The following is a 22,775-nucleotide window of genomic DNA, read 5'->3' on the forward strand; positions in this document are numbered from 1 at the left end:
ATGGTAGCTCAAAGCTTGCCATTCGAAGATGGGGTTTGCTGCTGATTGATCTTGCTCCAAGTGGGATGCTGAGATGGAAGGCGGTCAGATGGTAGGTTAAACAGGTCATCATGGAGTGGGAGGCACGGTAGCGCAGTGGTTAGCACTGCTGCTTCACAGCTCCAAGGGCCTGGGTTCGATTCCCGGCTTGGGTCACTGTTTGTGTGGAGTTTGCACATTCTCCTCGTGTCTGCGTGGGTTTCCTCTGGGTGCTCCGGTTTCCTCCCGCAGTCCAAAGATGTGTGGGTTAGGTTGATTGGCCATGCTAAAAATTGCCCCTTAGTGTCCCGAGATGCGTAGATTAGAGGGATTAGCGGGTAAATATGTCGGGATATGGGGGTAGGGCCTGGGTGGGACTGTGGTCGGTGCAGACTCGATGGGCCAAATGGCCTCTTTCTGCACTGTAGGGTTTCTATGATTCTATGATTCTAAGTGAGGTACAGTCTAGATGGTTTTAACCAGCTTTGTGTGGGGGAGTGATGTTATCGAGGACAGAAAGCCAGGGCAATGGTATGGAATGGTGGTCTCCAGTTATGATACGCATGACTGCGTCAAGTGGAATGTTAACAAGATGTGTGTGCAATGACTTTTGCCAGACAGGTGCACAATACTCTGCTGAAGCGTATGATAGGGTAAATGCTGAGGTCCAGAGAGCAGCACCCCATGTAGATCCAGCAAGTTTGGTTAGTAGATTTTCACTGGTTTTGACCTTTGCTGCTGTTTTCTTCAGAATTTCCCAGAAGGACAAAGATCTATCGAGAATCACCCTCCAGTATGTTGGGTAACAATCATGCTTTAGTGTCTGGGCATCCATATAAATATGCATTTAAAAAAAAAATTATTTATGTCTGTCAATCAGATAGATACACTAATGGGATACAATGGGATAGATTCACTAATGGGAATAGGAAGATTTGAAAAAGTCCTTACCTGACTTTACTGTCAAGTCATATTCTTCAGATCCTGAAGCTGCAAAAAGGTTAAAAGATAGTGAGATCTGAAAAGAATACACACCGAAGCAGAATATGGAATCATTAGACCTACTGCGCAAATCTTCAATTTACATGAATAGTAACACTACCAAACAGCTCAACCGTGTAAACATCAAAATCTTCTTCAGTGGAGGATATCTCTTCAGAATAGTTCAGCATGGGCACTTTCAGTTTTTTGCCATTAACTTGTTGCAAGTTAGATGTGGTTGCATTTTTGATGTAGTGTGCTATATTCTCTGGAGCTGAGAATTTACTCCAATAATAAGCGCGGAGTCCTTCTTCTCCTTCACTGCAACAGTAACAGAAGAGCATTGGGTGTTAGAACTTTCACAAGCATGCAACTGAAAATAACTCCACTCACCAGGCAGAATTGACACAGAAACTGGTGACCAAATGCTGGTGGCATATTTTCAACCTTTCTGCCCCTGATACTGAGCTTTGCATATCAATAGCACATGAGGAATTGAGGCACATACTCAAGCTCCCTAACATGTGCGCCTTTCATTTTCCTCTTTATCTTCCACTCTTTCCATGTTCCTCTTTCTCAATCCATTTGAGTTTCTCTCACTATCACCTCTATTTCTTAGTTGATCACTGTATTTTTTCCTCAATCTTTATAAAACTCTTTATAAAACTTTATATTGAGACAAATTGGCCTTCATTGAAGAGGATTTGAGTTCAGGAGTAAAGATATCTTGCTGAAATTGTATAAAGCCTTGGTGAGGCAGCACCTGGAGTACTGGATACAATTTTGGTCGCCTTACCTAAGGAAGGATATACTTGCCATAGTGGGAGTGTAATGAATGTTCACCAGACTAATTCCTGGGATAGCGTGATTGTCCTATGAGGAGAGAGTTAGGGGGCTTGTAAGATCTAGAGTTCAGAAAAATGAGAGACGATCTCAACGAAGCATACAAAATTTTTCCAAGGCTCGACAGGGTAGATGCTGGAAAGGCACTTCCCCTAGCTGAGAGGGGGTGGACATCTAGAAGTAGGGGACACATCTCAGAATAAGCAACAGGCCCCTTAGGACGAAGAGAAGAAGGAATTTCTTTATTCGGAGAGTGGTGAATATTTGGAATTAACTACCCTAGAGGGCCGTCTAGGCTTAGTCATTGAGTGTGTTCAAGAAATAGATTGATAGATTTCTAGATAGTAACTACATCAAATGTTTTGACCTTTAATAGATTTTTTAAAATATCACTTAATTTCCTCCCACAGTCTAAAAATGTGCAGGTTAAGTTGATTGGCCATGCTAAATTGTCCCTTACTGTCTCAGGATGTGTGTATTGGGGGGGATTATTGGGCTAGATATGTGGGGTTACGGGGATAGGGCCTGGGTTGGACTCAGTCAGGGAGTAGATGTGGGCTTGGTGAGCTGAGTGGCTTCCTTCTGCACTGTAGGGATTCTATGTTTCTATCATAGGGGCGGCACGGTAGCACAGTGGTTAGCACTGCTGCTTCACAGCTCCAGGGTCCTGGGTTCGATTCCTGGCTCGGGTCACTGTCTCTGTGGAGTTTGCACATTCTCCTCGTGTCTGCGTGGGTTTCCTCCGGGTGCTCCGGTTTCCTCCCACAGTCCAAAGATGTGCGGGTTAGGTTGATTGGCCAGGTTAAAAATTGTCCCTTAGAGTCCTGGGATGCGTAGATTAGAGGGATTAGCGGGTAAAATATGTGGGGGTAGGGCCTGGGTGGGATTGTGGTCGGTGCAGACTCGATTGGCTGAATGGCCTCCTTCTGCACTGTAGGATTTCTATCATCTTGTTTTGTAATCTGTTTTTGTCTATGTGAATCTGAGTGTGCATGCATGAAAAAGTTCGAGTATTTTGATTATTTTATTTACTCTGGATTAAGTGTAATAAAAATTATCCTCTTTTTCTTTCCAAACAAACCTCGAGAAAATCTGTAATTTGAGTTTTTTTACAGTCACAGCACATAAACAGTTAAATACTCACTGAATTGGCAAACATATCCTTTTAAGAAAACCTGTTGCAGTCAAATGAGGAGTGGAAAAGGGGGGACCATTCCACTTCTCCTCCTCTGATCCTTTCCCACATTCTGAAAGACATGCTGGTTAGGTGCATTGACACGAACAGGCGCCGGAATGTGGCGACTAGGGGATTTTATTGCAGTGTTAACGTAAGCCTTACTTGTGACTAATAAATAAACTTTAAATTTTTGATCGTAACAGTGTATGGATACCTGTTTAGCTATAAAACATAAATTGATGATATTTAACATTAAAACACATTTACATTATCAATTTATTAGTTTTTTTCATTAGTCACAAGTAGGCTTACATTAACACTGCAATGAAGTTACTGTGAAAATCCCCTAGTCGCCACACTCCGGCGCTTGTTCGGGTACACTGAGGGAGAATTTATCATAACCAATTGACCTAACCTGCACATCTTTGGACTGTGGGGGGAAACCAGAGCACCCGGAGGAAACCCATGCAGACACAGGGAGAATATGCAAACTTCACACAGTCACCCAAGGCTGGAATTGAACTCAGGTCCCTGGTGCTGTGAGGCAGCAGTGCTAACCACTGTGCCGCCATGGATTATACTTTGCTTAAGATAAATTTGAGTTAAAATAAACAGAGCAAAACTGATTCAATTACACAAAGTAATTTAAAAATACTCTTGTACTCACCTGAATGCAGTGATGACAGATTTCAGATAATATTTTCCCAATATAGATGGTTCATACAGTTCTGAAAACTAACAGTTGAAAAGTAAATAGGAAAGTATGAAATGAACGAGAGCCTTTCTTTTGCTAAGTTTCATTCAGTTTGTCCTCTCATGACTTCAAGCCAATGCATTCAGCTTCTGTTTGAGGCAACCAAATAGTTGGGCTCACCTCAGTGTCCTGGTCAGCATTCAGGACTGAACTTCCAAAGGTCAGGAGCCAAAATTATTTCTATTGAAGTTCAAGGCAGCCACTGCTGGTGTTTCTGGCATTTTCAGAGTTCCACCTCCAAACCACCAAAATCCATTTGTGGAGGCTCTTCCTCCCTGACCGCAACTCCTCCCCCCCCACTAAATTCTTCAGATTTTATTTCCATGTGGAGAGAAGCTACTTTTCCTTTAAACAGGCCACAATTCTCATGTCCCTGCGATAGTGCAGTGTAATTTATCACCAATCTTCCACCTCAGGGAGAAGAAGCAGCTCCTCTTAACATTCCTTTGGCTTTCATCATGATCAGACATTCATTTAATCAACGGGGAGCATATTTCTCCTTCCTACAAACATGTCACCCAATCTATATGGGGTTGGGACACTTTCTCTGTTTCATTTTACCCTCTATCCCTTTTGTCATCCAGGGAGCTCTGGCTTTGGTTGTCCTAACTTTCCCTCTTCTTGTGTTGAGTATAGGGCTAACGGGAGGACTTTGAATAGTGTGGAGGAGCAGAGGGATCTAGGTGTATGTGTGCATAGATCCCTGAAAGTTGGGAATCAAGTAGATAAGGTTGTTAAGAAGGCATATGGTGTCTTGGCGTTTATTGGTAGGGGGATTGAATTTAGGAGTCGTAGCGTTATGTTGCAACTGTACACAACTCTGGTGCGGCCGCACTTGGAGTACTGTGTGCAGTTCTGGTCCCCACATTACAGGAAGGATGTGGAGGCTTTGGAGAGGGTGCAGAGGAGGTTTACCAGGATGTTGCCTGGTATGGAGGGGAGATCCTATGAGGAGAGGCTGAGGGATTTGGGATTGTTTTCGCTGGAAAGGCGGCGGCTAAGAGGGGATCTTATTGAAACATATAAGATGATTAGAGGTTTAGATAGGATGGATAGTGATAGCCTTTTTCCTCTGATGGAGAAATCCAGCACGAGGGGGCATGGCTTTAAATTGAGGGGGGGTAGTTATAGAACCGATGTCAGGGGTAGGTTCTTTACCCAGAGGGTGGTGAGGGATTGGAATGCCCTGCCAGCATCAGTAGTAAATGCGCCTAGTTTGGGGGCGTTTAAGAGATCCGTAGATAGGTTCATGGACGAAAAGAAATTGGTTTAGGTTGGAGGGTCACAGTTTTTTTTTTTAACTGGTCGGTGCAACATCGTGGGCCGAAGGGCCTGTTCTGCGCTGTAATGTTCTATGTTCTATGTTCTATGTTCTTCTTGGAATGTACCTCGACTGTGTCTGACCCATCTCCTCTTTAAAAGGTAGTCCATTGTTCAATGACAGTTTTGCCTGTCAATCTTTCATTCTAGTTTACCTGGTCCATTATCAACTGACTGAAGGCCTTTCTCCAATTAAGTACTCTTAATCTCGGGTTGCTCTTTCTCTTTTTCCATAGTTAATCTAAACCTTATGATATAATTTTTCAAGAAACAATACTTTTCACAGTAAACAATAATAAATCAAATCAAAAGAAACATTTCTCCCTCTCTGTCATGGACACTATTGTTGTCTATGTAACTATTATTACTATATTAGGATGGCCTATTATCAATGTTCTGTACTTCTTGCTCCTCTCTAAATTCATAGAAAATTTGTTCTTCTTTATCTTTCCCATTTTTTGGTGGCCCATAGATTACACCATGCGGCGTAAAGCACAGTAAGAGTTTTAACAACACCAGGTTAAAGTCCAACAGGTTTATCTGGTAGCAAACACCATTAGCTTTCGGAGCGCTGCTCATTCGTCAGATGGAGTGGAAATGTGCTCTCAAACAGGGCACAGAGACACAGAAATCAAGTTACAGAATACTGATTAGAATGCGAATCCCTACAGCCAGCCAGATCTTAAAGATACAGACAATGTGGGTGGAGGGAGCATGAAGTAGAGGGAGCATGAACAATGGTGTTTGCTACCAAATAAACCTGTTGGACTTTAACCTGGTGTTGTTAAAACTCTTACTGTGTTCACCCCAGTCCAACGCCGGCATCCCCACATCGTGTAAAGCACAGCCATTGTTTCTTAACTCTAACCAAATAAACTCTGTCCTCGATTAGTCCAGGACATTCTCTCTCTCCAACATTGTGATAACCTCCTTAGTCACGACTGCCACCTCTCCTCCCTTCTTTCCTTCACTTTCCTTCCTGAACATATTTTTTTGATTTGATTTATTGTCACATGTATTGAGATACAGTGAAAAGTATTGTTTCTTGCACACTAATATGACGTAGGTCTATTTACAAGTCAGATGGCAGCAGGGAAGAAACTGTTCTTGAGTCGGCTGATACGCAACCTCAGCCTTTTGCATCCTTTTCCTAATGGAAGAAGGTGGAAGAGAGAATGTCCGGGGTGCATGGGGTCCTTGATTATGCTGGCTGCTTTTCCGAGGCAGCGGGAAGTATAGACAGGGCCAATGGATGGGAGGCTGGATTGAGTGATGGACTGAGCTTTGTTCATAGCCCTTGTACCCAGGGATATTTAGTATCTAGTCTGTCCCTTTATAAACCAGATGTTCATTAATCGCCACAACATCATATTCCAATGTGGTTACTTCTGCCTGCTACTCAACAGCCTTATTTACCATGTTCCATGAAATTATGTGCATGCATTCTCAACCCTATTTCAGGAAATATTTGACCAAACAGTGCCAAGAGTATCATTTCAGCCTTCCACCTGAACAACTTGAAGGCCAGGTAAGTACTTTGTGTCTAGTTCTGAGGTCGACCATTGTCTCACTGCCAAAATATCTTGCCATTATTTTTGACCATATATCGATCTACTGGCAAAGCCTCCAGACCACTGCAGCCAAAGTCACGGTAAAAGTGAATTTCATTCAGAAGCTGGCAGGTACCAACTGGGGAAGCAGAGCCCAGCACACAATGCACTCACTCTGGTTAGGGACTGTAACCATTTACAGAAATTCTAACACCTCATTTTAACAATGTCTTGGGACATTGGGATTGGTCATGGAGAAGAGAGGATCTATACAGGCCGGACTGATGAACCGGGACCAATTTCTTTGCAGAGCAAAGGAGGGTTTAAGCTAACTTAGCAGGGAGGTAATACTAGAGCACTGCAAATAATTTTGCTAGAGTAAGAAAGAAACAGTAATGTATTTGGTGAGTTCAGCATAAAAGGGAAAGTAATAAACTCTAAATTAGGCTTACAGGGCACATTTGTAAATGTGTTAAGTGCAGTAAGTAAAATTGTTGAGTTCCAGATGCAGATAGCCATGTATAATTATGAAGTTGTGGTGACAACAGAGTCCTGGTTCAAAGAAGGGCAGGACGTGTTATTCAATATTTGGGCAGCATGGTGGCACAGTGGTTAGCACTGCTGCCTCACAGCGCCAGGGTTCTGGGTTCAATTCCTGGCTTGGGTCACTGTCTTTGTAGAGTTTGCATGTTCTCCCTGTGTCTGCGTGGGTTTCCTCTGGGTACTCCAGTTTCCTCCCACAGTCTGAAAGACATGTTGGTTAGGTGCATTGACCCGAACAGGCACCGGAGTGTGGCGACTAGGGGAATTTCACAATAACTTCATTGCAGTGTTAATGTAAGCCTTACTTGTGACTAATAAATAAACTTTTTATATTCCTGGAGACAAGGGGTGGGATTTTATGGCCTCGCTCGACCTGAGACCGGAAAATCCCACCCGAGGTCAACGGACCTTCCCATTGTCTGCCTCTCACCTGCTCCGATTCCCATGGCAGGTGGGTGGAGCAGTAGAGTTCCAGCGATGGTGTTCTGAAAAGATGCAGAAGGAAAGAAAAGAGGGAAGGGTGGTAGTGTTGATTAAGAAGAACATTGCACTGTTGGAGTCAGAGGATGTCCATGAGGGATCAGGAACATTTGGCTAGAACTCAGGAACACAAAAAAAGGTGCAATTACATTGCTCAGTATAATCTATAGGACACCAATCTGTGGACAAGACACAAAAGAACAAAGTTGCAAGAAAATTACAGTTATAACAGCAAGAATTATAGCGGACATTAATTAACTGAATATAGGCAGGGATGATAGCAGTGTAAAGGGCAGAGAGAGGCAAGAGATCCCAGAGAGTGTGTTCTGGAGAATTTTCTGCAGCAACATGTTGTGCCAGTTCAAAGGGAAAAGACGCATTGCTGGACTTGCTCCTTGAAAATGAGCTAGGCCAAATGGATCAAGTGTCAGTAGGGGAACGTTTAAGGGGCAGTGATCATTGTATCGTAAGGCTTAGGTTGGCTACTGAAAATACAAGAAGCAGTCCAGGGTAAGGATAATTAACTGGAGGAAAGCCAACTTCAATGCCGTAAGAATGAATTTGAGCCAGATAAATTGGAATCAAAGATTAGCAAGCAAAACTGTAACTGAACAATGGGCTATCTTTAGGAAGATGAGCAAAATTGGGAAGTGGAAATTAGGCAATATGAAGTCTTGGTTTCAAATGCATGTTTTTAAAAAAATTCTTTCACAGGATATTGGTGTTTTATTTTGCCTATCGCTAGTTGCCCTGGAGAAGGTGGAGGTGAGCAACCTTCTTGAACCGCTGCAGCTCATGCAGTGCAGGTACATCCTCAGGGCTGTGAGGAAGTTCCATGACCCAGTGACATGAAGATGTATACAGATGGGCTGGGATCCCCTATCATTGAGAATGGGGGTATTTGCAGAGCCTGCTCCTCCGGTGAACTGCTTTGTTATTCACCATGAGGTGATTCACCATGTGGCAGGACTGCAGAGCTTTGGTCTGATTCATTAGTTGTGGGATCACTTAGCCCTGTTGCATTGTGCTTCTGCTGTCTGACATGCAGGTAGTCCTGTGTTGTAGCTTCAACACTGTAGGAAGGAAAGCCAAAAGGTACCAACAGTCTTAACCAACTGAGGGTGGATCGCAGAAAGCTTTTTTGTAATGTCCAAATCTCTCCCAGCACAAATAAACTTACAGGGCAGTAAAAAAGAACACATTGCAGAAAAGTATAAGTGACTGCATTGCGGAATTGCACTGGGAACTGTGGGGGCAATTTTCCACTCCCATTTTTGGGAGATAGAAATGGTGGATGGGGGCGAAGAATAGTTCGGGAATCTCAAAATGGCCTTTATGCCAGCGGGATTTCCCCAATTGATTGTGTGTGCGCCCCCCCCCCCCCCCCCCCCCCCCACCCACACACCCCCCCCTCGCCCCCCGTCCGACCCGCTGCCTCTCCCATGACATGGTGGGAACCTCCATTTGCATAAATTTAAATATCATTATCAGGCCTTTGCGCCTGAAAGCTCCCCCACATTAAACTGTCCATTCACGTTGGCATGAGGACATGCCAACATAAATAATGGCAGATCCCCATGCTGTCCAAATGTGAACAGAACGCACTCAAGGCACACAGGTGAGTACAGCCCCCAGAGCAGAGAGGGTCATGCTTGGGCAGTACCCTGACACTTCTTGGGCAGTACCCTGGCCCTGCCACCTGGCAGGGCAGTGCCAGGGGGGCAGAACCAGGGGGATGGGGGGAGAGTGGTCCACAGGCAGGTTGGGGGTCTGTGTGAGAGATGCCGGAGGGTGTATTCTGTGGGTGGAGTGGGAGTTCCATGCTGGACAGTGTCTCTTTATTTTGAGACACCCTTTATAAAAACCTAAGTTACTGGCAGTCTGCCCCTCCAGTGTGCCAGTGCGGGACGTACCTCTTGACATCCTTCTGTCAGAGAGTTTAAAAATACAGTGGGAATTATGGATCTCATTAGTACAGTGGTGAGAAATGACCTTAGCTCAAATCAGCAAGACCTAGAATCAGTTTGGGTCGAGATAAGAAATAGGAAAGATAAGAGGTCACTTGTAGAAGTATTTATCGGCCTAATCACAGCAGTTACACTGTAGGATAGACCAAACAGGAAGAAATAAATGGGGGCATGTAAGAAAGGGACTGCATAATCATGGGTGACGTTAATTTATATGTAGATTCAATGAATCAGATGAGAAATGTAACCTAGAAAATGAGTTCATACAGTGTTTTCAGGACAATTTCTTAGAGCAGTACATTCCACAGCCAACCAGGAAGAAGGCCATTCTAGACCTGGTAATGGGCAACAAGACAGGATTAATTAATAATCTCATGGTAAAGGAGCCTCTGGGTGACAGTGATCATGACATGAGGAGCAGGTTTAAGATTATTGTATTCAACCTGAATAAAGATAATTATAAGGGTAAGAAGGCAGCTAGAGTGAACTCGGAAATTAGGTTCATAAGTAGGACAGAAATGAAGCTGGGGCAGGCTTTTAGGGAGGGTGAGCTGTAATGAGGATGCAGAGATGCTTCAGCGTGATTTGGACGGCTTGAGTGAGAGCCATATGCATGGTAGATGCAGTATAACATGAATAAATGTAAGGTTATTCACTTTGGTAGCAAAAATAGGAGAGCAGACTATTATTTGGATGGGTGTAAATTGAGAGAGGTGTATACTCAGCAAGACCTTGGTGTTCTTGTGCATCGGTTGCTGAAAGTAAGCACACAGGTACAGCAGGCAGTAAAGAAGGCAAATGGTATATTGACCTTCATAGCGAGAGGATTTGAGCATAGGAATAAGCATGTTTTACTGCAATTGTACAGGGCAATTGTGAGGCCACACCTGGAGGAATTTGTGAGGCCACATCTGGAATATTGTGTGCAGTTTTGGTGTCCTTATCTGAGAAAGGATGTCCTTGCTATAAAGGGAGTACAGCGAAAGTTTACCAAGATGATTCCTGGGATGGTAGGTCTGTCCCATGAGGGGAGACTAAGTCGGTTAGGATTATGTTCACTGGAGTTTAGAAGAGTGAGAGGGGATCTCATAGAAACTTATAAAATTGTACCAGGATTAGACAGGGTGGATTCAGAAAGAATGTTCCCGAAGGTGGGGAAGTTGAGAACCAGGGGTCATAGTTTGAGGATAAGGGGTAAACCTTTTAAGGCTGAGGTGAGGATAAATTTCTTCACCCAGAGAGTGATGAATCTGTGGAATTCACTACCACAGAAGGTTGTTGAGGCCAAAACATTGTGTGATTTCAAGCTCTTGGGATTGAAGGGATCAAGGGATATGGGAGGAAGGGGGGTCAGGATATTGAATCTGACGATCAGCCATGATCAAAATGAATGGTGCAGCAGGCTTGAAGGACTAAATGGCCTACTTCTCCTTCTATTTTCTATGTTTCTATAAGAGCACATGGTGTAGGAGTTAACATATTAGCACGGAAAAAGGATTGGTCAACTAACAGGAGGCAGAGAGTAGGAATAAATGGGTCTTTTTTGGGTTAAGCAAGCTATAACTAGTGGAGTGCCAAAGGGATCAGTCCTGGACCTCAACTATTTACAATCTATAATAAAGCTAAGAATCCTGGAATGCTACATCACGCCAATTTTGACATACAGAAATGAGTGTTGGATGATCAATGAAGCAATGCAGTGCAGAATTGAGGCTGTAGAGTTGTGATTTTTGTGTGAATGAATAATGAAGTTATCATGGATAAGTCACAATAAGAGATGCTCGTGAAATCTGAGACTAAAAGAATTCTGCTGACCAAGATCAGGAAAAGACAGTTGTAATTTCTTAGATATGTATAAAAATGTATGATTTAGAAAACCTGATGCTGATGGAAAGATTAATAAATTGTGGTAGATAAAGAGCAACTTTTTAAAACAGTCTCACAAACTGGATGAATGTACCATCAACCAAGGTGATCCACACCTCCAGAACAAGATTAACATGGAAGTCTATGATCACCAATGCCCTCTTAGGACATGGTACCTGAAAAGAGAGAGAGAGATCAATGACTTCGATGAAGGGACCAAATGTATGATAAACTTGCTGATGTCACCAAGATGGGGAGTTAAGTAAGTTGTCGACAGGAGTTAAAGAGCCTACAATGGGATACAGACGGGTTAAATAAGTGGGCAAAAATTTGACAGATTGTGTATAATGTGGGAAGATGTGAATCTGTCCTCTCTGGCAGGGAGAAAAGAAAAGTAATATGCTACTTAACTTGAGAGAGATTGCAGAACTTGGTGGGACAGAGGGATCTGGGTGTTCTAGCATATGAATCACAAAGTGGCACAGTTGCCTCACAGCGCGCCAGAGACCTGGGTTTGATTCCCGGCTTGGGTCACTGTCTGTGTGGAGTTTGCACATTCTCCCTGTGTCTGTGTGGGTTTCCTCGGGGTGCCCCAGTTTCCTCCCACAGTCCAAAGATGTGCAGGTTAGGTGAACTGGCCATGCTAAATTCTCCCTCAGTGTATCCGAACAGGCGCTGGAGTGTGGCGACTAGGGGAATTTCACAGTAACTTCATTGCAGTGTGAATCTAAGCCTACTTGTGACTAATAAATAAACGTTTAACTTTAAAACTTTAAGTTAGTACACAGGTACAGCAAGCAATTTGGAAGGCAAATGAAATGTTGGTGTTTATTGCAAGGGAATTGGAATATAAAAAATGAAAGTTTTACTGCAGCTTTACAAGGCCTGGGTGAGGCCACATTGTGTGTATTGTGCACAATTTTGATCTCTAAGGTTTGTAGTGGAGTTCTCCAGGGGTCAGTATGGGATCCTTGCTTTTCCTGATAAACATTAATGATGCAAATCTTGGTCTGCAGGGGACAATTTCAAAGTTTGGGGATGATACAAAACTTGGAAGCATTGTAAAGTGTGAGGAGGGCATTACAGAACTTCAAACGGACATAGACAAGTTGGTGGAATGTGCAAATAGGTGGCAGACAATTGTGAGGAGATTTATTTTCACAGGAAGAACATGGAAAGACAAAGCAAAATAAGGGGTACAACTCTAAATGGTGTGCAGGAGCAGAGGGTCCTGGGTGAATATGTGTATAAGTCATTAAAGGTGACAGGACAAGGGGAGAGAGTAGTTAACAAGACAAAGAGTATCCTAGGCTTTTTGATAGCGGCATAGAGTACAAGAGCAAGGAGGTTAGGCTGAACTTGTATAAAATATTTTGTATAAGCCACATTTTAGGAAGGATGTGAACGCATTGGAGAGCGAGCAGAAAAGCTTTACAAGAATTGTTCCAGGAGTGAGAAACGTCAGTTATAAAGAAGCTGGAGGGGTTGGGACTGTTCTTCTTGGAGAGAAGGCTGAGAGGAGATTTGATAAAGGTGTTCAAAATCATGAGGGGGCTGGTCAGAGTCGATAGGAAGCTCATAAAAATATCGTGAACAGGAGGGCACAGATTCAAGGTGATTTGCAAAAGAAGCAAAGGTGATGTAAGATAAAACATTTTCACACAGCGAGTGGTTTGGGTCTGGAATGTACTACTTGGAAGTATAATGGAGGCAGGTTCAATTGGGGCATTCGAGAGAACATTGGATAATTATTTGAATAGAAACAAGGTGCAGGGTTATGGGGAAATGATAGAGGAATGGCACTAAGTCATAATGCTCCATTGAAGATCTGGTGCAGACGTGATGGGCGAAATAGCCTTCTTCCACACCATAGCTATTCCATGATCCTTATTTGAAAAAGGATAGAACTGTATTAGAATCAATTCAGAGAAGGTTCACTCGGCTTATGATGAAAGTAAGGAGGTGTGGGATAGAGGGAAAGTTGGCCGATTGGATAGGTAACTGGCTGTCTGATCGAAGACAGAGGGTGGTGGTGGATGGAAAATTTTCGGACTGGAGGCAGGTTGCTAGCGGAGTGCCACAGGGATCAGTGCTTGGTCCTCTGCTCTTTGTGATTTTTATTAATGACTTAGAGGAGGGGGCTGAAGGGTGGATCAGTAAATTTGCTGATGACATCAAGATTGGTGGAGTAGTGGATGAGGTGGAGGGCTGTTGTAGGCTGCAAAGAGACATAGATAGGATGCAAAGCTGGGCTGAAAAATGGCAAATGGAGATTAACCCTGATAAATGTGAGGTGATTCATTTTGGTAGGACTAATTTAAATGTGGATTACAGGGTCAAAGGTAGGGTTCTGAAGACTGTGGAGGAACAGAGAGATCTTGGGGTCCATATCCACAGATCTTTAAAGGTTGCCACTCAAGTGGATAGAGCTGTGAAGAAGGCCTATAGTGTGTTAGCTTTTATTAACAGGGGGTTGGAGTTTAAGAGCCGTGGGGTTATGCTGCAACTGTACAGGACCTTGGTGAGACCACATTTGGAATATTGTGTGCAGTTCTGGTCACCTCACTATAAGAAGGATGTGGAAGCGCTGGAAAGAGTGCAGAGGTGATTTACCAGGTTGCTGCCTGGTTTGGAGGGTAGGTCTTATGAGGAAAGGTTGAGGGAGCTGGGGCTGTTCTCTCTGGAGCGGAGGAGGCTGAGGGGAGACTTAATAGAGGTTTATAAAATGATGAAGGGGATAGATAGAGTGAACGTTCAAAGACTATTTCCTCGGGTGGATGGAGCTATTACAAGGGGGCATAACTATAGGGTTCATGGTGGGAGATATAGGAAGGATATCAGAGGTAGGTTCTTTACGCAGAGTGTGGTTGGGGTGTGGAATGGACTGCCTGCAGTGATAGTGGAGTCAGACACTTTAGGAACATTTAAGCGGTTATTGGATAGGCACATGGAGCACACCAGGATGATAGGGAGTGGGATGGCTTGATCTTGGTTTCAGATAAAGCTCGGCACAACATCGTGGGCCGAAGGGCCTGTTCTGTGCTGTACTGTTCTATGTTCTAACTCATCCCTGGGATGAAAGACTTATCTTATGAAGAAAGGTTGAATAGGCACCCAGTGGAGTTTAAAAAAGAGAAGTTATCTTATTGAAACATAAGATGCTGAGGGGACTTGATAGGGGTGGTTACAGGGAGGCTGTTTCCTCTTGTAGGGGAGAGACTTGAACTAGGTGACCCAGGTTAAGAATAAAAAGTTTCCCTTTTTAAGGAGGTGAGAAGAATATTTTTTTCTCAGATGGTCAGTAGTCTGTGCAATGTTCTATCCCAAAAGCAGTGAAGACTGGGTCATTGAATTTATTTAAGGTTGAGTAAGGTAGATTTTTGATAGACATAGAAATTGGGTTATGGGAGGCAGATGCAATGGGCTGAATGGCCTCCTTCTACATCACAACTTTTCTATGTTTCTATGACAGAAATGCAGAGTTGAGACCACAACTAGATGAGCCATGATCTTATCAAATGATAGAGCAGACTCACAGAGCCAAATGGTCTACTCGTGCCCTAAGTCTGATGTTCCTATTACACTTTGACACATTTAAACGGCAAAATACAACTATGAAATTCACCTTCAAGCATCTTGAACTATATTTTTTTAATTCATTTGTGGGACATGGGCATCGTTGGCTGGCCAGCATTTATTGCCCATCCCTAATTGCCCTTGAGAAGGTGGTGGTGAGCTGCCTTCTTGAATCGCTGCAGTACATGTTCTGTGGGTTGATCCACAATGCCATTAGGGAGGGAATTCCAGGATTTTGACTCAGTGACTGTGAAGGATCGGTGATATATTTCCAAATCAGGATGGTGGCTGACTTGGAGGGGAACTTGCAGTTGGTGTTCCCATCTATCTACTGCCCTTGTCCTTTGAGATGTAAATGGTCACGGGTTTGGAAGGTACGGTCTAAGGATCTTTGGTGAATTGCTGCAATGCATCTTGTAGATAGTACACACTGCTGCTATTGAGCATCGGTGGTGGAGGGAGTGGATATTTGTAGATGTGGTGCCAGTCAAGCGGGCTGCTTTGTCCTGGATGGTGTCAAGCTTCTTGAGTTTTGGTGGAGCTGCACCCATCCAGGCAAGTGGGGAGCATTCCATCACACTCCTGACTTATGCCTTTTAGATGGTGGATAGGCTCTGGGGAGTCAGGAGGTGGGTTACTCGCGCAGTATCCCTAGCCTCTGACCTGCTCTTGTAGCCACTGTTTTTATGTGGTGAATCCAGTTGAGTTTCTGGTCAATGGTAACCCCAAGGATGATGGCAGTGGGGGATTCAGTGATGGTTACACCATTGAATGTCAAGGGGCGGTGGTTAGAGTGTCTCTTATTGGTGATGGTCATTGTCTGGCATTTGTGTGGTGTGAATGTTACTTGTCAGCCCAAGCCTGGATATTGTCTAGATCTTGTTGCATTTGAACGTGGACTGCTTCAATATCTGAGGAGTCGCAAATGGTGCTGAACATTGTGCAATCATCAGCGAACATCCCCACTTCTGACCTTATGACGGAGGGAAAGTCATTGATGAAGCAGCTGAAGATTGTTGGGCCTAGGACACTACCCTGAGGGACTCCTGCAGAGATGCCCTGGAGCTGAGATGACTGACCCTCCACAACCACAACCATCTTCCTATGAACCAGGTATGACTCCAACCAGAGGAGAGCTTGCCCCCTGATACCCATTGATTCCAGTTTTGCTAGGGCTCCTTGATGCCACACTTGGTCGAATGCAGCCTTGCTGAGGGCTGTCACTCTCAGCTCACCTCTGGAATTCAGCTCTTTTGTCCATGTTTGAACCAAGGCTGTAATGAGGTCAGGAGCTGAGTGACCATGGCAAAACCCAAACTGGGCGTCACTGAGCAGGTTATTGCTGAGCAGGTGCTGCTGATGGCACTGTTGATTACCTCTTCCATCACTTTACAGACAATCGAAAGTAGACTGATTGGGCGGTAATTGGCTGGGTTGGATTTGTCCTGCTTTTTGTGTACAGGATGTACCTGGACAATTTTCCACAATGTTGGGTAGATGCCAGTGTTGTAACTGTACTGGAAGAGCTTGGCTAAGGGAGCAGCAAATTCTGGAGCACATGTCCTATTGCCGGAATGTTATCAGGGGCCATTGCCTTTGCAATATCCGGTGCCTCCAACCGTTTCTTGATATCACGTGGAGTGAATCAAACTGGCTGGGAACTGGCATCTGAGATGTTGAGAACCATTGGAGGAGGCCGAGGTGAATCATCCACTTGGTACTTCTGGCTGAAGATTGCTGGGAATACTTCAGCCTTATCTTTTGCACTAATGTGCTGGGCTCCTCCATCATTGAGGATGGGGATATTTGTGGGGCATCCTCCTCCATATTCAAATCGATATAGTGGCCAATCTGTATACAATAATGCTATTCCTCACAGTTACTAAATCATAGAATCCTACAGTGCAGAAAGAGGTTATTTGGCCCATCGAGTCTGCACCAACCACAATCCCACCCAGGCCCTATCCCCATACATTTACCCAGCTAGTACCTCCTGACACTAAGGGGCAATTTAGCATGGCCAATCCACCTAACCCTCACATCTTTGGACTGTGGGAGGAAATGGGAGCACCTGGAAGAAACCCACGCAGACAAGGGGAGAATGTGCAAACTTCACACAGTGACCCAAGCCGGGAATTGAACCCGGGTCCCTGGTGCTGTGAGGCTGCAGTGCTAACCACTGTGCCACTGTGCCGCCCATAATCACAGAGTTGTTTCAGCACAGTTGGAAGCCATTTGGCCCCTCATGTGTGCACCAGCACTCCTAAGAAGCAATTTAGCCCAGTGACACACTCCCGCCTTTTCCCAATAGCCCTGCATGTTCTTCCTTTTCAGATAAATTACTGTACTAAGACAGGCAAGCCAGCTAACAATTGACTCTGACAGCTGAAGTGTCTTCAGTAATGTTTTCTGGTAAGTTTTAGACCTACTTAGGGGAAATGTTGCTTGCAAATTAATACAACTATCAGAAGGCATGTCAATGGTACAAGAAAAGTAGTTACTTTATATCATTACCTAAACAATGACAACAGATTACTATCCAACCATTAAAACCATGAATTAGTATATTCTATTCTGTACATGTATGTTTGGAGAATTTTTGTTAAATGGCACTTTGTAATCAGGACGCAAAAGAGCTATTCGACCAAGATAAAATCTGTAAGTGGCTGAATTGCTAATGTGGTGTAATATGTAACTTGATACTGATTGTTGTCAAATAGTACCTTTACACAAAATATCTAATGAAATCTGAAGTGGCTGCTCTTGTTCCTCCGATTGGACTATTTTAAAACTGTGCCAGATCGAGGAGTTACAATTACTTGGTCCTCCTAATGCCAGCCTCACACATTGACACAAGTTCCCACGTCTTTCTTTATAAGCACAGACAGAATAACATCTATAGTAAGTCAATCTGACCCAAATGACCAGGTCAACTTATAAGATTGTGTGGTTATGGGCAACTACTAAAAGAATTTGAGCAAAAGACATTGAAATGTTACCTTCTAGTGCAATAACAATGTAACTTTTCTTAATTTGCACCACCAGATTCAGAACCATTTCCTTGCCATGTTAAGTGGCAGTGGTCAATGAAATAGCTGCATGGATAATAGTAATATGGTGATATAACTGCCTATATAACTACTATCTTTCAATTGCCCACTGATCAAATGGTAATGTAAAAAAAAAGCTTGAAACTCACATAATTTTGGACGGCTTGAGCTTGTGAAATAAACTGTTGAGAGCGTGGGTCTCCTAATTCATTGGTATATGTGAGATTAGAGATTTCTAGACTTCCACTCAGGTAGAAAATGGAGATGGCAGGTGCTGCAAAGGAGAACAATCACACCTTACATCCACATTCTGTAGATAGCATCTACGTGGAACTTCTGCTAACTGGAAAAAGACCTCAAGCTGAACATTTATGGCACTGTTAACCAATCTGGCCAAGTCGCTGCTTGACTTCTACTTTATGTCATCAAAAATGCAGGATTTCAACTTACACAAACAGTAACAAAGGACCAGGACGATTGTTGCTGCTGTTAGTGGGATTACAGGCAACGAGCCAAGGATCCATCTTCTGCAGGGTTCACTCCTTGCCAACCTGTGGGAGGAGAACTCCAGAGGGCAGAGGTAGGTTTTGCCTGCTAATGGGCCAACGGAATGAGCTGATGAGAGATTGAGACACTGATCGGCCGGCAAGCTTTCTTTGTTACGCCCTGCAATAGGATATTTCTGAAGAAGAAGTAAAAAGTAGAAACAGAATCCAATCACCTAAAGTAGTCTGGAGTTTCTCTGATAATTGTCACGCTTACATGCAGGTGGTTGATTCAAACACTTTCACCTTTGTTTCAGCTGCTTTGTAACGCCGTGAATTAGATCAATATTCTGTTCCTGGGACAACATCTTTGAAAAAAGGAACGGCTAAAGAAACATTTGTTTACTGTTATTTCTGTACAAATGCTGAAAATTTTTTTAAAAAATCAAATCTTAAACTGTACAGCTTTGCCCACATTTTTAACTTTAAATTGAGCACTCCAGTGTAACATTTATTTCTTATCTGCAATTTAAAAGAAAACAAAGTTTAGACTAAACTCACTTGCACCAGTCGAGGATATGTTTTGTGATTAGGAAATGTTTCGGTTGTGAGTGACTTCTTTCTGGTTTATTACTAAAAGGATAAACTGATTCTGAAACTTGGAATTGTGACTTGCAAATGCTAATAGCTAACACCAAAATAACGGAAATGCATGCTCCTTTACCCAAGCCGGTATTTCTTAAATGATACACTGGAAATAAATCATATCCGAAGATCGAAACAACTCTTTCCAATCTAATTTTATGAAGTAATGCATCCAAATGAGAAGAAAATGTGACAAGAATTTGAGAACTTGCCAAGAAATTTCCATCAATATTTTCAAAGTATCGATGCGCTGTTTTAAAAATTAATTTTTCAGTGTTTGAAGTGTTTCTATCTTATTTTTTCCAGTACGATGGTTAAAATTCGGATGCTTTACGTTTCTGAGGGATGACACCTTACCTGCCCGGTGGTGGGTTTCATCTGTTTCTGGTGGTGAGCGACTCTTTCCGAAATGCTGTAGACCTCACTGATCCTCTGTTTTGAATAAGTTAACATCGCCTTATTTCGTCCAAAGCAGAAATCTACTCCGGATCGAATCACTTGTACAATCGTCCAGATTCTTCCAAATGGGGCACCGCGAACAAAACAAGCCCGATCCTGGCTGGTCTGCACCGAGGTTACTCTCCGTGCCCTCGCCACCGAACCTTTGCAATAGACGCCAAGAGCCTCCGATCCCAGAAGAATCTTGTTTCCCCCCCCACCCCCCCCCAACTCTGAGCGTTTACAAGTGGCGAATGCACCCGCGCCTCACAGCGACACCAGCAGAGAGTGGGCAGCAGATTACACTGGCACTAACTGCACAGGATCTTTCCCAAGAGTAGAGGGGAGGAGGGGTGTCCTGTGGAGAAACTGCGCCGCCCCGAGTCCTGCTGCCTGTCTCTTGAAAAGAGCTGTCACAAAATCCCCTTCCATGACAGTGTACCTTGTGTGTTCTTGGACCAGCGTGGCTAGGTTCCCCCGTCTGGTCCGCCACCTCAAACCTTCACCGTCTGCCCTGACTCTCCGCAGAGACTTGCCTGACCTGCTGGATTGTTCTCCGGCCTTTTCTGTCGCTGGCGCCCTTCTGCAACGGTAACTGGCAAAGTGTAGTGGGATGGAATTGTTAAAAGTTGTCAGAACCACCAACCTGTGACAGAGGTGGAATTTCCTGTGCTTGTGTGCCAAGATGTGGAGATGCCGGCGTTGGACTCGGGTGGGCACAGTAAGAGGCCTCACAACACCAGGTTAAAGTCCAACAGGTTTATTTGATATCACTGCTCCTTCATCAGGAAACTCACCTGCTGAAGGAACAGCGCTCCAAAGCTCATGATACCAAATAAACCTGTTGGACTTTAACCTGGTGTGAGACTTCTTACTGTGTGAATAGAGGCTCGAGGAAATTTGAGTGCCTGTGTTCTCTGCACCTAATTATGCCCGTCCCAATTTTCCTTCTTCGATGCTGACATGTGCCCCCAAACTAAGGAGCTATACTCGTGACTTTTCTACAACTCTCAACTGATTTAAAACAGGGGAGGCAGTGGAATGGTGGTATTGTGTGCTGGACTACTAATCCAGAGACCCAGGTTAATGCTCTGGGGATCTGGATTAGAATCCCACCATGGCAAATGGTGAAATTTAAATTCAATAAACAATCTGGAATTAGACGTCTCATGAAGACCATGGGGGCGATTCTCCCATCCCGCTGTGCTGCTGGGCACCATGGCCTCTGCACATCTCCCAGCGCCAGACTTCCAACAACGTTCACCCCCATCCACCCCCCATCCCCCCGCCCCCCGCCCCAAACCAGGGGTATTTCAGTCCATCTCGCCACTGACAGATCAGCGCATGCACAGTGTTCTGCTCAGCACTATACTGTGGAGATGCCGGCGTTGGACTGGGGTAAACACAGTAAGAAGTTTAACAACACCAGGTTAAAGTCCAACAGGTTTATTTGGTAGCAAAAGCCACACAAGCTTTCGAGGCTCTAAGCCCCTTCTTCAGGTGAGTGGGAATTCTGTTCACAAACAGAACTTATAAAGACACAGACTCAATTTACATGAATAATGGTTGGAATGCGAATACTTACAACTAATCCAGTCTTTAAGAAACAAAACAATGGGAGTGGAGAGAGCATCAAGACAGGCTAAAAAGATGTGTATTGTCTCCAGACAAGACAGCCAGTGAAACTCTGCAGGTCCACGCAACTGTGGGAGTTACAAATAGTGTGACATAAACCCAATATCCCGGTTGAGGCCGTCCTTGTGTCCTTGCCAATGTCCCGAGGCATGGTACATTGGGGAAACTATGCAGACGCTGCGACAACGGATGAATGAACACCGCTCGACAATCACCAGGCAAGACTGTTCTCTTCCTGTTGGGGAGCACTTCAGCGGTCACGGGCATTCGGCCTCTGATATTCGGGTAAGCGTTCTCCAAGGCGGCCTTCGCGACACACGACAGCGCAGAGTCGCTGAGCAGAAACTGATAGCCAAGTTCCGCACACACAAGGACGGCCTCAACCGGGATATTGGGTTTATGTCACACTATTTGTAACTCCCACAGTTGCGTGGACCTGCAGAGTTTCACTGGCTGTCTTGTCTGGAGACAATACACATCTTTTTAGCCTGTCTTGATGCTCTCTCCACTCCCATTGTTTTGTTTCTTAAAGACTGGATTAGTTGTAAGTATTCGCATTCCAACCATTATTCATGTAAATTGAGTCTGTGTCTTTATAAGTTCTGTTTGTGAACAGAATTCCCACTCACCTGAAGAAGGGGCTTAGAGCCTCGAAAGCTTGTGTGGCTTTTGCTACCAAATAAACCTGTTGGACTTTAACCTGGTGTTGTTAAACTTCTTACAGCACTATACTGCCAGCCATCTTCAACAAGAGAGAATCTAACCATCTCCCCTTGACATTCAATGGCATTACCCCACTATCAACATCCTATGAGTTACTAGAAATTTAACTGGATCAGCGATATAAATGCTGTAGCGACAAGAGGCTGGGAATTCTGCAGTATCCACTCACTCCCTGACTTCACTAAGCTTGTCCACCACCCTGTCACAAGGTACAAGTGAGAAGTGTAATGGAATACTCTCCATTTGCCTGGATGAGTGTGGCTCCAATAACACTTAAGGAGCTCGACACTCAATAACAAAGCAGCTAGTTTGATTAAATCCCCTTTAAAGGACTTTAAACATTCATTTCCTCCATCACCTGCTCAATGGTAGCAGTGTGGACATCTACATGAAGCACTGCAGCAATTAACCAAGCCTCCTTCGACAGCATCTTCCAAACCCGCTAACACTACCACTGAGAAGGATAAGGACAGCAGATGCATGGGAACACAACCACCTGAAAGTTCCCCACCAGGTCTCATATTTGGAACTTTATCCTTCTTCCCCCACTGTCATGGGACTAAATTCCTGGAACTATCTTCCCAGCAGCATAGTAGGTGTACCTGCACCAGATGGACTGTGGCAGTTCGAGAAGGCAGATCATCACCACCATCTCAAGGGCAATTAGGGATGGGCAACAAATGCTGGCCTTGCCATCGACACCCATATCTCATGAAAAAAATAA

General features: G+C 44.1%; 1 protein-coding gene across 1 annotated transcript in view; it reads right to left on the reverse strand.

Annotated features, from left to right (window-relative positions):
• LOC144506082 (suppressor of tumorigenicity 14 protein homolog) overlaps positions 1-19,708 on the reverse strand; it is a 73,873-nt gene extending 54,165 nt beyond the window's left edge. Inside the window, exons 1-6 of the mRNA XM_078231899.1 lie at positions 19,613-19,708; positions 18,576-18,807; positions 18,275-18,399; positions 3,687-3,754; positions 1,134-1,320; positions 980-1,036 (exon numbers count right to left, since the gene is read on the reverse strand). Coding sequence (XP_078088025.1) covers positions 980-1,036; positions 1,134-1,320; positions 3,687-3,754; positions 18,275-18,399; positions 18,576-18,807; positions 19,613-19,708 — 765 coding nt within the window. The remainder of the gene's footprint in view (positions 1-979; positions 1,037-1,133; positions 1,321-3,686; positions 3,755-18,274; positions 18,400-18,575; positions 18,808-19,612) is intronic.
• Positions 19,709-22,775: the final 3,067 nt, after the last annotated feature.

This window comes from Mustelus asterias, chromosome 17 (assembly GCF_964213995.1).
Source record: "Mustelus asterias chromosome 17, sMusAst1.hap1.1, whole genome shotgun sequence".
NCBI lineage: Eukaryota > Metazoa > Chordata > Chondrichthyes > Carcharhiniformes > Triakidae > Mustelus > Mustelus asterias.